Source organism: Triticum aestivum, chromosome 2B (genome assembly GCF_018294505.1).
Source record: "Triticum aestivum cultivar Chinese Spring chromosome 2B, IWGSC CS RefSeq v2.1, whole genome shotgun sequence".
NCBI classification, from domain to species: domain Eukaryota; kingdom Viridiplantae; phylum Streptophyta; class Magnoliopsida; order Poales; family Poaceae; genus Triticum; species Triticum aestivum.
Window position 1 is genome coordinate 771,044,426 of NC_057798.1, and position 12,557 is coordinate 771,056,982.

Here is a 12,557-nt window from a genome sequence, read left to right on the forward strand (position 1 = left end):
GTGTTCATGCATGCTTGTGTGTGTGTGTGTATGGGCTCGGGGAGGGGCGGCGCCCATGGTGGCCGCCGGGGGTGAGGGAGAGGGGTTAGAGGGGGAGAGCTCACAGCGGGCGACAGCGACGGCGAGGCAACGATGAGGCGACGGCCGGGGCGGCAACGACGGGGACGGCGCGACGGGGACGGGGACGGCACGACGGGGACGAGCCCAGGGCGGCGACGGAGACGAGGGCGGCGACGGGGATGGGGGCGGAGACGGGGACGGGGGCGGCGACGGAGACGAGCGGCGACGGAGACGATCGAGGGCGGCGGCGACGGCGACGGAGACGGAAACAAAGGAACAAACAGAGAGTGAAACTGAAATTTTCGTAGCTGTTGTATATATAGAAGGCACCTTTAGTACCGGTTGGAGCCACCAACCGGTACTAAAGGCCTGTTTTGGCCAGGCCAAGCGGCGGGAAGCGACCCCCTTTAGTACTGGGTGGTGGCACAAACCGGTACTAAAGGCCCCCCCCTTTAGTACCGGTTTGTGCCACGACCCGGTACTAAAGGGGTTGCACTGGCGCAGGTGCGGTGCGGCAAGTTTAGTCCCACCTCGCTAGCCGAGGGGCAACCGCACTGGTTTATAAACCCCCATGCGGTCGCTCTCTCGAGCTCCTCTTCAAAGCAGGCTTACTGGGCCTACGTGTTCTTTGCAGCCCTGTGGGCCCACTTGGCCTTTGCGGGCCTGCATCCTGGCCCAACGACAGGTTGGGTTTCTAGTCGTATGCAGGCCGCTCTGGCCTAGTAGGCGGGCTTTTTTTTATTTTATTTTTTGCTTTTTTTATTTTTGTGTTGGTTTTTTTGTGTATTTAGAGTTTCTTTGTGAACATTTTTGTTTTAGGTAAAGAAATTACAAACTTTCTGTTAGGGCTTTTTTTATTATTTTTTGCTTTATTTATTTTTGTGTTGTTTTTTTGTGTATTTAGAGTTTCTTTGTGAACATTTTTGTTTTAGGTACAAAAAATTACAAACTTTCTGTTAGTGCCCGTAGTTTTTAAATTTGAATAGTTTAAATTTTGAATTATTTGAAATTAGTGTGAATCACTAGTTTGTGAATAACTTAACTTTAAAAATGAGTAAAGGCATGAAAGAATTTGTTTGCACATAAAATTTCTTCGTATTTCAAATGCCAAAACACATAACTACCCTAACTATTACAGAGATTCCCCTCTCGGTGCGAAACACAGAAGAAAGTGATGATAGCTAGTGAAGCCGATCACATCCCAGATCTTTGGGTGTGAAACTTTTTCTTCGCGTGTGTCCCTTTGCGCCGTAACCATGGAAAATCTTCATCATTTAACGGGATGCTCGGGTCAATATTCACTGTGAATGGAGCAATTTCATCAAACTTTTCATAATCTTCTGACTTGTCTGTCTTGTCATCCACTCCCACGATGTTTCTCTTCCCAGAAATAACTATGTGCCGCTTTGGCTCATCGTAAGATGCATTCGCTTCCTTATCTTTTCTTTTTCTTGGCTTGGTAGACATGTCCTTCACATAGAAAACCTGTGCCACATCATTGGCTAGGACGAATGGTTCGTCTGCATACGCAAGATTGTTGAGATCCACTGTTGTCATTCTGTACTGCGGGTCTTCCGTTACCCCGCCTCGTGTCATATTGACCCATTTGCACCGAAACAAAGGGACCTTTAAATGACGTCGATAGTCAAGTTCCCATATGTCCTGTATATAACCGTAATATGTTTCCTTTCCCGTCTTGGTTTCTGCATCAAAGCGGACACCACTGTTTTGGTTGGTGCTCTTCTTATCTTGGGCGATCGTGTAAAATGTATTACCATTTATCTCGTACCCTTTGAAAGTCATTATATTCGAAGACGGTAACTGGGACAGCAAGTACAGGTCATCTTCAATAGAGGTGTCATGCATGGTACGTGTCTGCAACCAGCTGGCGAAACTCCTGGTTTGTTCACGTGTAATCCAGTCATCAGACCGCTCCGGGTGTTTGAAGCGTAGCAAATTCTTGTGTTCATCCATATACGGAGCCACCAAGGCGGAATTCTGTAGAACTGTGCAGTGTGCTTCAGTGAGAGAATGTCCGTCCATACATATTATTTGTTCCCCTCCTAGCATGTCTTTTCCATCCAGTCTGCCCTTATGCCGCGATTCAGGAACACCAATCGGCTTAAGGTCAGGAATAAAGTCAATACAAAACTCAATGACCTCCTCATTTTGATGGCCCTTGGAGATGCTTCCGTCTGGCCTAGCACGGTTATGAACATATTTCTTTAAGACTCCCATGAACCTCTCAAAGGGGAACATATTGTATAGAAATACAGGACCCAAAACGTTAATCTCTTGGCACAGGTGAACTAGGACGTGTGTCATGATGTTGAAGAAGGATGGTGGGAACACCAACTCGAAACTGACAAGACATTGCACCAAATCATTCTGTAACCTTGGTATGATTTCTGGATCAATTACCTTCTGAGAGATTGCATTGAGAAATGCACATAGCTTCACAATGGCTAATCGAACGTTTTCCGGTAGAAGCCCCCTCAATGCAACCGGAAGCAGTTGCGTCATAATCACGTGGCAGTCATGAGACTTTAGGTTCTGGAACTTTTTCTCTGCCATGTTTATTATTCCCTTTATATTCGACGAGAAGCCAGACGGTACCTTAATACTGAGCAGGCATTCAAAGAAGATTTCCTTCTCTTCTTTGGTAAGAGCGTAGCTTGCATGACCCTGATGTATGCCGTCTTCTCCGTGCATACATTGCTGGTCCTCCCGTACCTCAGGTGTATCTTTTGTCTTTCCATACACGCCCAAGAAGCCAAGCAGGGTCACACAAAGATTCTTCGTCACGTGCATCACGTCGATTGCGGAGCGGACCTCTAGGTCTTTCCAATATGGCAGGTCCCAAAATATAGATTTCTTCTTCCACATGGGTGCGCGTCCGTCAGCGTCCTTTGGAACAGATTGTCCGCCAGGACCCTTTCCAAATATCACCTTCAAATCCTTGACCATATCATGTACATCAGCATCAGTACGGTGGCGAGGCTTCGTCCGGTGATCCGCCTCACCTTTGAAATGCTTGCCTTTCTTTCTTACGGGATGCCTGCTCGGAAGAAATCGACGATGTCCTAGGTACACATTCTTCTTACAACTATTCAAATATATACTGTCAGTATCATCCAAATAGTGCGTGCATCCGTGGTATCCCTTGTTTGTCTGTCCTGAAAGGTTACTGAGAGCAGGCCAATCATTGATGGTCACGAACAGCAATGCCTTTAGGTCAAATTCTTCCTGTTTGTGCTCATCCCATGCACGTACACCTGTTCCATTCCACAGTTGTAAGAGTTCTTCAACTAATGGCCTTAGATACACATCAATGTCGTTGCCGGGTTGTTTAGGGCCTTGGATGAGCACTGGCATCATAATGAACTTCCGCTTCATGCACAACCAAGGAGGAAGGTTATACAAACATAGAGTCACAGGCCAGGTGCTATGGTTGCTGCTCTGCTTCCCAAAAGGATTAATGCCATCTGCGCTTAGACCAAACCATACGCTCCTTGCGTCATATGCAAACTCCTTCCCGTACTTTCTTTTGATTTTTCTACACTGCGACCCGTCAGCGGGTACTCTCAACTTTCCGTCTTTCTTACGGTCTTCTCTGTGCCATCGCATCGCCTTGGCATGCTCTTTGTTTTGGAACAAACGTTTCAACCGTGGTATTATAGGAGAATACCACATCACCTTGGCAGGAATCTTCTTCCTGGGGCGCTCGCCCTCGACATCACCATGCTCATCGCGGCTGATCTTATAGCGCAATGCACCACATACCGGGCAAGCGTTCAAATCCTCGTACTCACCGCGGTAGAGGATGCAATCATTAGGGCATGCATGTATCTTCTGCACCTCTAACCCTAGAGGGCAGACAGCCTTCTTTGCTTCGTACGTACTCTCGGGCAATTCGATGTCCTTTGGAAGCATATCCTTTATCATTACCAGCAACTTTCCAAATCCCTTGTCAGATACACCATTCTTTGCCTTCCATTGCAGCAATTCCAGTGTGGTGCGCAGCTTTTTCTTGTCACCTACACAATTCGGGTACAACAATTTTTTGTGATCCTCTAACATGCGCTGCAACTTCTTCTTCTCCAAATCACTTGCGCAGTTTCTCTTTGCATCGGCAATGGCCCGACCTAGATCATCAACGGGCTCATCTGATGCCTCTTCTTCAGCTTCTTCCCGCATTGCCGGCTCAGCTTCTTCCCGCATTACCGGCTCAGCTTCTTCCCCCATTGTTGTATCATCGTATTCAGGGAACCCATGGCCAGGATAGCTGTCGTCGTCCTCTTCTTCTTCATTGTCTTCCATCATAACCCCTCTTTCTCCGTGCTTGGTCCAAACATTATAGTGGGGCATGAAACCGGACTCAAACAGGTGGACGTGAATGGTTCTTGACATAGAGTAATTGCGACCATTCTTACAGCCAACACATGGACAAGGCATAAAACCATCCGCCCGCTTGTTTGCCTCAGCCGCAAGCAGAAAAGTATGCACGCCCTCAACGAACTGGGGAGAGCATCGGTCATCGTACATCCATTGCCGGCTCATCTTCATTACACAACACTGAATAGACCAAATTAATACAAGTTCATACATAAAGTTCATACAACACTTAAATGCAACAAACAAATAACTCTCTAGCTAAAGTATTTAAATGCAACAACAAATGCGATCAAGATTGCAACTAAGGTAACAATTGATCCAACAGCATAATGATACCAAGCCTCACTATCGATGGCATATTTTCTAATCTTTCCAATCTTCAAGCGCATTTTCTCCTTCTTGATCTTGTGATTATCGACGACATCGGCAACATGCAACTCCAATTCCATCTTCTCCCCCTCAATTCTTTTCAATTTTTCTTTCAAGTACTCGTTTTCTCTTTCAACTAAATTTAACCTCTCGACAATAGGGTCGGTTGGAATTTCCGGTTCACATACCTCCTAGATAAAAATATCTATGTCAACTTGATGGGCATAATTTGTCATAAACACGAAATGCAACAAATAATTTTAAAAGAGAATATACCACATCCGAATCATAACAAGGACGAGGGCCGACGGGGACAGATATCAAAACCATGGCACTATGTATAACAAATAACGTACGGGTAAGATAATTATTATACGAGTAACTATATATCCAAATCACACAAACATCAATTTTTTATATAAAATTTCATGAACAAGAGGCTCACCACAAGGTGGTGCCGGCGACGGGACGGTGCGGGCGATCGACGGTGGTTACGACGGAGATTTAGAAGGCACTAAGTAAACCACACCTACATATGCAAACTAAGTGTTATTTTAACCTCAAATTGCATATAAATCAAATACTAGCACATATATATATATTTTCTCCCAAATTACTAAACTCACAAATTAATAACTATATAAAGCATTGCAAGAGCTAATCTAGCAATGAGAGATGAAAGGACAAAGTTGCTAACCTTTGTGATCATTTGAATGGATGGGGGCCTTCAAATCTTGACAAATTTTGGGCAAAATGTGTGATGAGCTCGAGAGGAAGAGGGGAAGAATAGAGAGGAGAGGGGAAAGGGGAAGAACAGAGCGAGCTCGGGTGGACGAAGAGTTTATGTAGGACGACCTTTAGTACCGGTTCGTGTCAAGAACCGGTACTAAAGGTGCTGGAGGGGGCCTAGACTGACAACATCCTGCCACCACTCTCATTAGTACCGGTTCGTTGCACGAACCGGTGCTAAAGGTTAGCCACGAACCGGTACTAATGAGAGCGGCCCGGCTAGCCGTTGGAACCGGCACTAATGTATACATTTGTGCCGGCTCAAATACAAACCGGCACTAATGTGCTTCACGTTTGACCCTTTTTCTACTAATGTAATAGGGAAAAATTCATTCCCCAAAATCACCCGTCACCCACTCCCATGGCTCTCTCTCCCTCGAGGGTGATTGTCCCGTGCAACACCAGAAACAGGAACATGTATCACACTCCATCATCCAAAAAGCAGGGATTTTCCGAGCCGATTTTGATCCAGTATGTCTGGGGTCGGGGGCATCCTAGTTGTTCTTCACCATTTGTTGCAGCTGGTTGTTCGGGACAGTTCATTTACAATCAGGGGCAATACTAATTGCATGTCTAATCTAACTATGTATTTCTGTACTACAAGTTTAAATTACAAAATTGTTGGCTCTCATGTTTTAGAATGAACGTGTTTCAAGACAAATGTTGTATAAGACCAAAAGAATCTTTATTAATAAATCCTCCAAAATGAATCAGCAATACACAAAGCCGGAATACACCCAACATACACATAACAACTTGATCATACACACAGATAGTTGCTAGTAATAATTACTTGAATATACATAAAATACACATGTGCCTGCGACTACAGAGATGCACTCAAGCCATGAGGCCGGCAATGGCAAGCAAAACGGCAAGGCCAAATCCCGTGGCCTCCACATTGGTGGCAGCGGAGACAGGTGTCGGCGGGGGAGCATTGCTTGCACTTGGGCCGCTGGCCGGGGCGGGTGACGTAGAGGAGGAGCCTGGCATGACATCGATCTTAACCTTCATGCCGCCCGCGCAATGACCAGGGAAACCACAAATGAAGTACCGGGTGCCGGTGGCTGTGAGGGTGACAACATCATTCCCGGAGTTGAAGGTGGTGATGGGGTTGGCCGTGCTGCAAGAGTCGTAGTCTGCCTTGCTGACTTCAAGGACATCGTGTGCCCGAGGGGAGTACTTGAAGACGATCTGATCGCTGGTTTGGAAGTTCCTAGAGGACGCCCAAGTGCCGTAGTTGGTGCTAAGGTCCCATGCGCCGCCCGGCTCGCCCACGTTGTAGATTGCCGCTGACGCGGTGCTCAGGACGGCCATCGCAGCCACGGCGAGAAGAATGGTTCTCCTGGCAGCCATTGCGGTTGGAACTGTAAAGAGAGCTAGCAGAGGATATTATAACTTGTAAGGCAGGTGTGTATCGATCCTTGAGCGGAGAATGTGTTTGCTTTCCTAGGAGGCAGTGTCGGGTCCTATATATAGAACAATACAGGCTACACCCGGTGTGATGGAGAAACATGTGCGGTTGGTGGGAGCGTAGAATGAAGTTTGTGTACCTGGATTTTGGACTTTGAATATTGTGTGTAGGTGGGAACACAAGCAGCTGGTACGTACTTGATCAAAATAGACTGAGGATGTGAAGACCGGGCTGTGCTGTTGGCGTGCTGACCATTTCACGCGTCCCTTTCCTTTTTCTTCAGTATCGACGCGGTCTACAAAAACATGAGGTAGACTATCACGATCCACATAGCTTCTTTTTTTAGGGGATCCACATAGCTTCTGACGTAGATACAATTATCCAAAGCATTATTTTGACAAAGCTTTATTTATTAGTGGATTTGACATATTAAAGAGACCCTAAAATTTTGTTGTTGGAATGATTTAATTACAAGTGCACCCGCAAAAAGAAAAATTACAAGTACAAATGATACAGTTGGTCACTATAATGTTATCCTATATACCTAAGTTAATAGAGCTAAACTAGCAATTAGTACTACTCTATTAATAGAAAATTGGGGGTCCTACTCTCTGCACAGGTGCATGGTACGGGTGGCCTGTTGCGTGCCATGATTTGGATCGCAAACACTACACACTAGTGTAGAATCTTGAATTTCTCAAAAAAAAAGTGCAAGAAAAAGCACAGTGATCGCTGTCAACTATAATAATATCTATGGTCAATCATAGTTGCTCGTACTTGATAAGAAATATATATACATTTTGCTATATAGAGACTTTTTACAGACGGTTTCAAATTGTGGACTGATTCTAATAGCAAGATGAGTATTTTCAAAATCAATGTGTTTGCTTTTTAAATGACACGTTAAAGTATCTCATAATGAAATTTTACACATGCGTAAAATACATCTTTGCACACGTGCCAAATTGTTTTCCTTTTTTTGCCACTTCAAGATTTATTTTCGAATTTTTGGAGAATATATATGATATAGAGACAGTGATCCAATACAAATTTCTACTGTTGCTGCCAAGATAAATATGACCTTTCATTTTGAGATAAAATATTAGTTGAATTGCAGGCTGAAAACTCCATTTTAGCAGTTTTAAATGTGCGAATTGTATGTATCCAACACTAGTATCAAAACTAGTCCTTGTCGCCATGATACATCTAGGTTTTCCATGAACAATCACCAAAGGAGAGGATCCCCATGTGAATGAATTACTCAAATCACCGCAAAGTGCTGAAATTTTAATTACAAGTTTGGGTGCGAGGAGAGAAATTCTATTGCTCATTTTTTAGATAGCTCACCAGTCATGCCAAATGGTAGGAGAGACATTCCCGCCAAGACATAGCGGATATTTGTAAAATTTAATTCAGTTTAATAATACATCACACAGTATATTATTTCACTCGGTGATGTTATGTTGCAGTCCAGGATGATGCACTGTAGGTCAATTGTATGGCTCAACATGCATTTTACAATTCCTATCATGTTTTTTGCCTGGATGTAATTTAAAACATGTTAACTTAATTAACTGTATACGGTATGAAAGCTTTACTTCTTGATTTGAATATTGGAATTCGTTCAAGGTTGGCCTTTTAAGTTGGAGGTTGTGACTTTTTTTGTCATTGAAACTTGAAAGGTGTATGTGAAGGTGTAAAATTAATCATTGAAGGCTGCAATATAATTAGTTCTCACGTAAAATTCACATAACTACTTGACTATACACACAGATAGTTGCTAGTAATAAGTACATCTCTATACAATAACGTACACATGTGCCTGCGACTGCCGAGATGCACTCAAGCCATGAGGCCGGCAATGGCAAGCAAAACAACGAGGCCAAGCCCCATGGCCTCCACATTGGTTGCAGCGGAGACAGGTGTTGGCGGGGCAGCGTTGCTTGCATTTGGACCGCTGGCCGGTGCGGGTGATGAAGAGGAGCCTGGCATGACATCGATCTTGACCTTCATGCCGCCCGCGCAATGGTCAGGGAAACCGCAGATGAAGTAGCGGGTGCCGGTGGCGATGAGGGTGACAACATCATTCCCGGAGTTGAGGGTGGTGACGGGGCTAGCGGTGGTGCAGGAGTCGTAGTCTGCCTTGCTGACTTCAAGGACATCGTGTGCTTGAGGGGAGTACTTGAAGACGATCTGATCGCTGGTTTGGAACTTCCTAGAGGACGCCCAAGTGCCCTAGTTGGTGCTGAGGTCCCATGCGCCGCCCGGCTCGCCCACGTTGTAGATTGCTGCAGACGCGGTGCTTAGGACGGTCATCACGGCAACGGCGGGAAGAATGGTTCTGGTGGCAGCCATTGAGGTTTGAACTGCAAGGAGATATAGCAGAGGAGATTATAGTGCAGGTGTTGTTGTGTTGGTCCTTGAGCGGAGATTGTGTTTGCTTCCCATGGTGGTTGTGTCGGGTCCTATATATTACATGCTATGCCCTGGTGGGTTGAACAGACGTGCGTAGTAGGTGGAAGCCTAGAAAGGCATACAGCTGGTACGTACTTGGTCATACTCAGACACGTAGGAGTATATATGATAATCATCGATCGACTGAACATCTGAAGACCGGGCTGTGTTGTTGGCCTGATGACCTTTCACGCGTTTCCTTTCCTTTTCCTCCAGTATCGACGCGGTCTACAAGACATAAAGTAGACTACCACAATCCACATACCTTGTGACGTAGATCCAAGTGCCCAGCTGCATTTCAACTCCCTCTAAAAAAGCCTTTAACTTCCTCTGTTAAAATTGTCAGCTTTCAACTACCTGATTTCCAGCTGGATCACAAATTCACAACTAATTAAAATTGCAGCTTTTAAATTTCAAGAAACAAAAATCACAACTCTCCTAAAAGCAGAATATATTTATGGCAGAGAAATCTGACATTAAACTCAAGAAGTAATGCTTTTGTATCACACATTTATGAAATTTGAAATTGGTAAAATGGTGTATTCAGCCTGCGAAAATTCAGCGGAACAAATGACTCACTTTGTATTATCCTAGACTGTAAAAAAAGGGTTTAGATAATGGATAAGAATATGTTAAAATACAACTGGGTTCCCTTGTCCGACCGACCATACAACACTACAGTAAGCGTGCACGTGCAACACACGACCTCCACTACTAATCAATATGTTAAAATACATGGAAACACAAAAATACTGAATTTCATTACTTATGCATGAATCTATATTTATATTTTTCCAAACTCAGAGATCCAACATCCAAGTTTGATTTTTCCAATTTGCTTGGCTTTTCTTGTACCAAGATGTTTATTTAAGTCTTGATGCTCAATAATCTTCAACGTACATGAAGTAATTTTTTTATGGTAAAGGAGATGGAGTTTAAGTAGTTTTGAGATAGCTCCAGTCTCCTGATACAAGTAATAATAAACGGTGGGTTTCATCTGCTGAGGTAAATGAAAAATGACAGATGTAGCTTAAACAAAAAATGACTCAGTAAACATTTACCAAGTAGCCTATATCAAGTAATCTGGAAGGAACAAAAATCCACACACCCACCAGGGACAACATTATACATACCCAGCAACCAGCATTTACCAGATAGAAATTCATTATACAAGCTCACCACACACTTGCCATTTACCATGTACATTGAGCATATAAATCTTGAGAGAAATGGGAAGTAATGTTAGGTGATGAATAAATAAAACAACAAAGAGAGAAACAGTTTTAGGCAACTTATAAAAAGATTTCAATTTTAAAAAACCATGGAGGATCACGCGTTGCATCATCATTACATTTATGAAGAGACCAGATTGGCTGAGATATACTCAAGTTATATGCAAATTTTTACTCCCTGCAAAAAAGATAACAATATGAAATATGTTGCACATGGCTTCATAGTTAGTGTGCGTAGATAACATCAACATTTGGAAATTGTAGAAAGTGCTTTATTTCACAATAGTCCAAGAAATGTACAGACATGTACTTACAGAAAAGCAACTCAACCAAACTCATCATTACTTACAACCAGCCACATTAACTTTCAATCAGCATGAACTTACAATACCCATTTTGCTTGATCAAAAATAAGAAGAGCCACATGGGAAATAGATAACAAGAGCCACAGTCAATCACTAAAGTGTTTTGTCACCATTCTCCAAAATCAAACAGATGCAAGTATCATTACACGTAAATGTCGCTTAATACAAGTTAATGAACCGTTTCTGTACCAAACAAAATTAGTAAAGAATAATTGTCAGAAAATCAAGTGTCATTCACAAAAAGGTGAGAAGTGATGGGTACTTACATCATTGTGTTAGAGCAACAATTAACTAAAGAATATGTTTGAAAAGAGAAGATATGAGTCATGCCGGGTCCTATATATACAAACTCATGGCATGGTAGGTTGAAGAAACGCGTGTGATAGGTGAAAGCATAGAATATAGAGTACGTGGGAACACGAGCTAGGCATGCAGGTAGTACGTACTTGGTCATACTCAAACACCTAGATAGATATATAATAAAGTAGACTGAAGATGTTAAGACCTTTTCAAGCGTTCTCATAGCATAGCAGCCATTCAACGAAAAAGGGTTTCCCCCAGCTTTATATTATAAAGCAAACATCCGATACATCCAACTCGCTGAGACCGCAGCACAGATAAGCTCAAAAGAAAAAGAAGAAGAAGAAAGAGAAATAAATGCTGACAACGGCAGATCAACGAAGAAGGGAAGTCCGGCAACCGCTGCACCCTCCAAAGAAGTACCACCACGCTCCCAGCATCCCGAAGCGCCGCGCCCCAAGCAACACCCTCAAGAGGGAGTGTGACGATGCCGCCGCTGTTGCCCGAACAAGTTCTAGGGTTTCCCTCGGTACGCGAGGGATAGTGGGGAAGGGGTGTACCCGATGCCCCTCAGGAAGGTCCGACGGCGCCCGCAGGCGTCATCGTATCGGTGCCGGCCAGGCCGACAGGGATTTCTCCCGATCCACAACCACCACCACCACCTCAGGCATTTCGAAATGCACCACCTCCTCGGCCACCCACCAGCTTGTGCCACCACGATTACCGAACAACCCTCCCCGCTTCACTGGAGCTGTCAACACGAGGCTTGCAGAGGAAGAGGAGACACCAGCCACGGGAGCGACCACCACTCGACCGGAAGGAGGGGACAGCCTCCACCGCCACTGCGGAGCCGACCGGACGCGGCGACGAGGACTTGCCAGGCCTCGATGGCCCGGCCGGGCCCACATGGACCCGGACAGTCCTGTCACCACGCTGCAGCACGCCGGCCAACGAAGTCCTCACCGCCCGAGACCGCCGCCACCATGCCATCACCAAGGAACGTTGCCGCCGAGCACCAAGCCACCGGCCTGCGCCAACCCAGATGGGCCCAAAAGGGCCCAGATCTGGGCTGGGCGGGCGCCGCCAGCCGCAGCGCCACCGCGCCGTCCCACGGCCAACGGCCGCACCGCCGCGTCGAGAGCCACCGGGCCCGCGGCACCACCACCGACGGGCCGCACC

At 45.1% G+C, this 12,557-nt stretch overlaps 2 protein-coding genes across 2 annotated transcripts; both read right to left on the reverse strand.

Annotated features, from left to right (window-relative positions):
• Positions 1-6,318: 6,318 nt before the first annotated feature.
• On the reverse strand, positions 6,319-7,041 carry LOC123042625 (mavicyanin-like). The gene has a single exon (XM_044465045.1). The coding sequence runs from the start codon at positions 6,967-6,969 to the stop codon at positions 6,454-6,456; it is 516 nt and encodes a 171-aa protein (XP_044320980.1). The 5' UTR covers positions 6,970-7,041; the 3' UTR covers positions 6,319-6,453.
• Positions 7,042-8,869: 1,828 nt separating this feature from the next.
• LOC123042626 (mavicyanin-like) lies at positions 8,870-9,382 on the reverse strand. The gene is made up of 2 exons (XM_044465046.1): positions 9,305-9,382; positions 8,870-9,220 (listed from the first exon to the last, which is right to left on the reverse strand). The coding sequence occupies exons 1-2, from the start codon at positions 9,380-9,382 to the stop codon at positions 8,870-8,872; spliced, it is 429 nt and encodes a 142-aa protein (XP_044320981.1).
• Between the last annotated feature and the right edge of the window lie 3,175 nt (positions 9,383-12,557).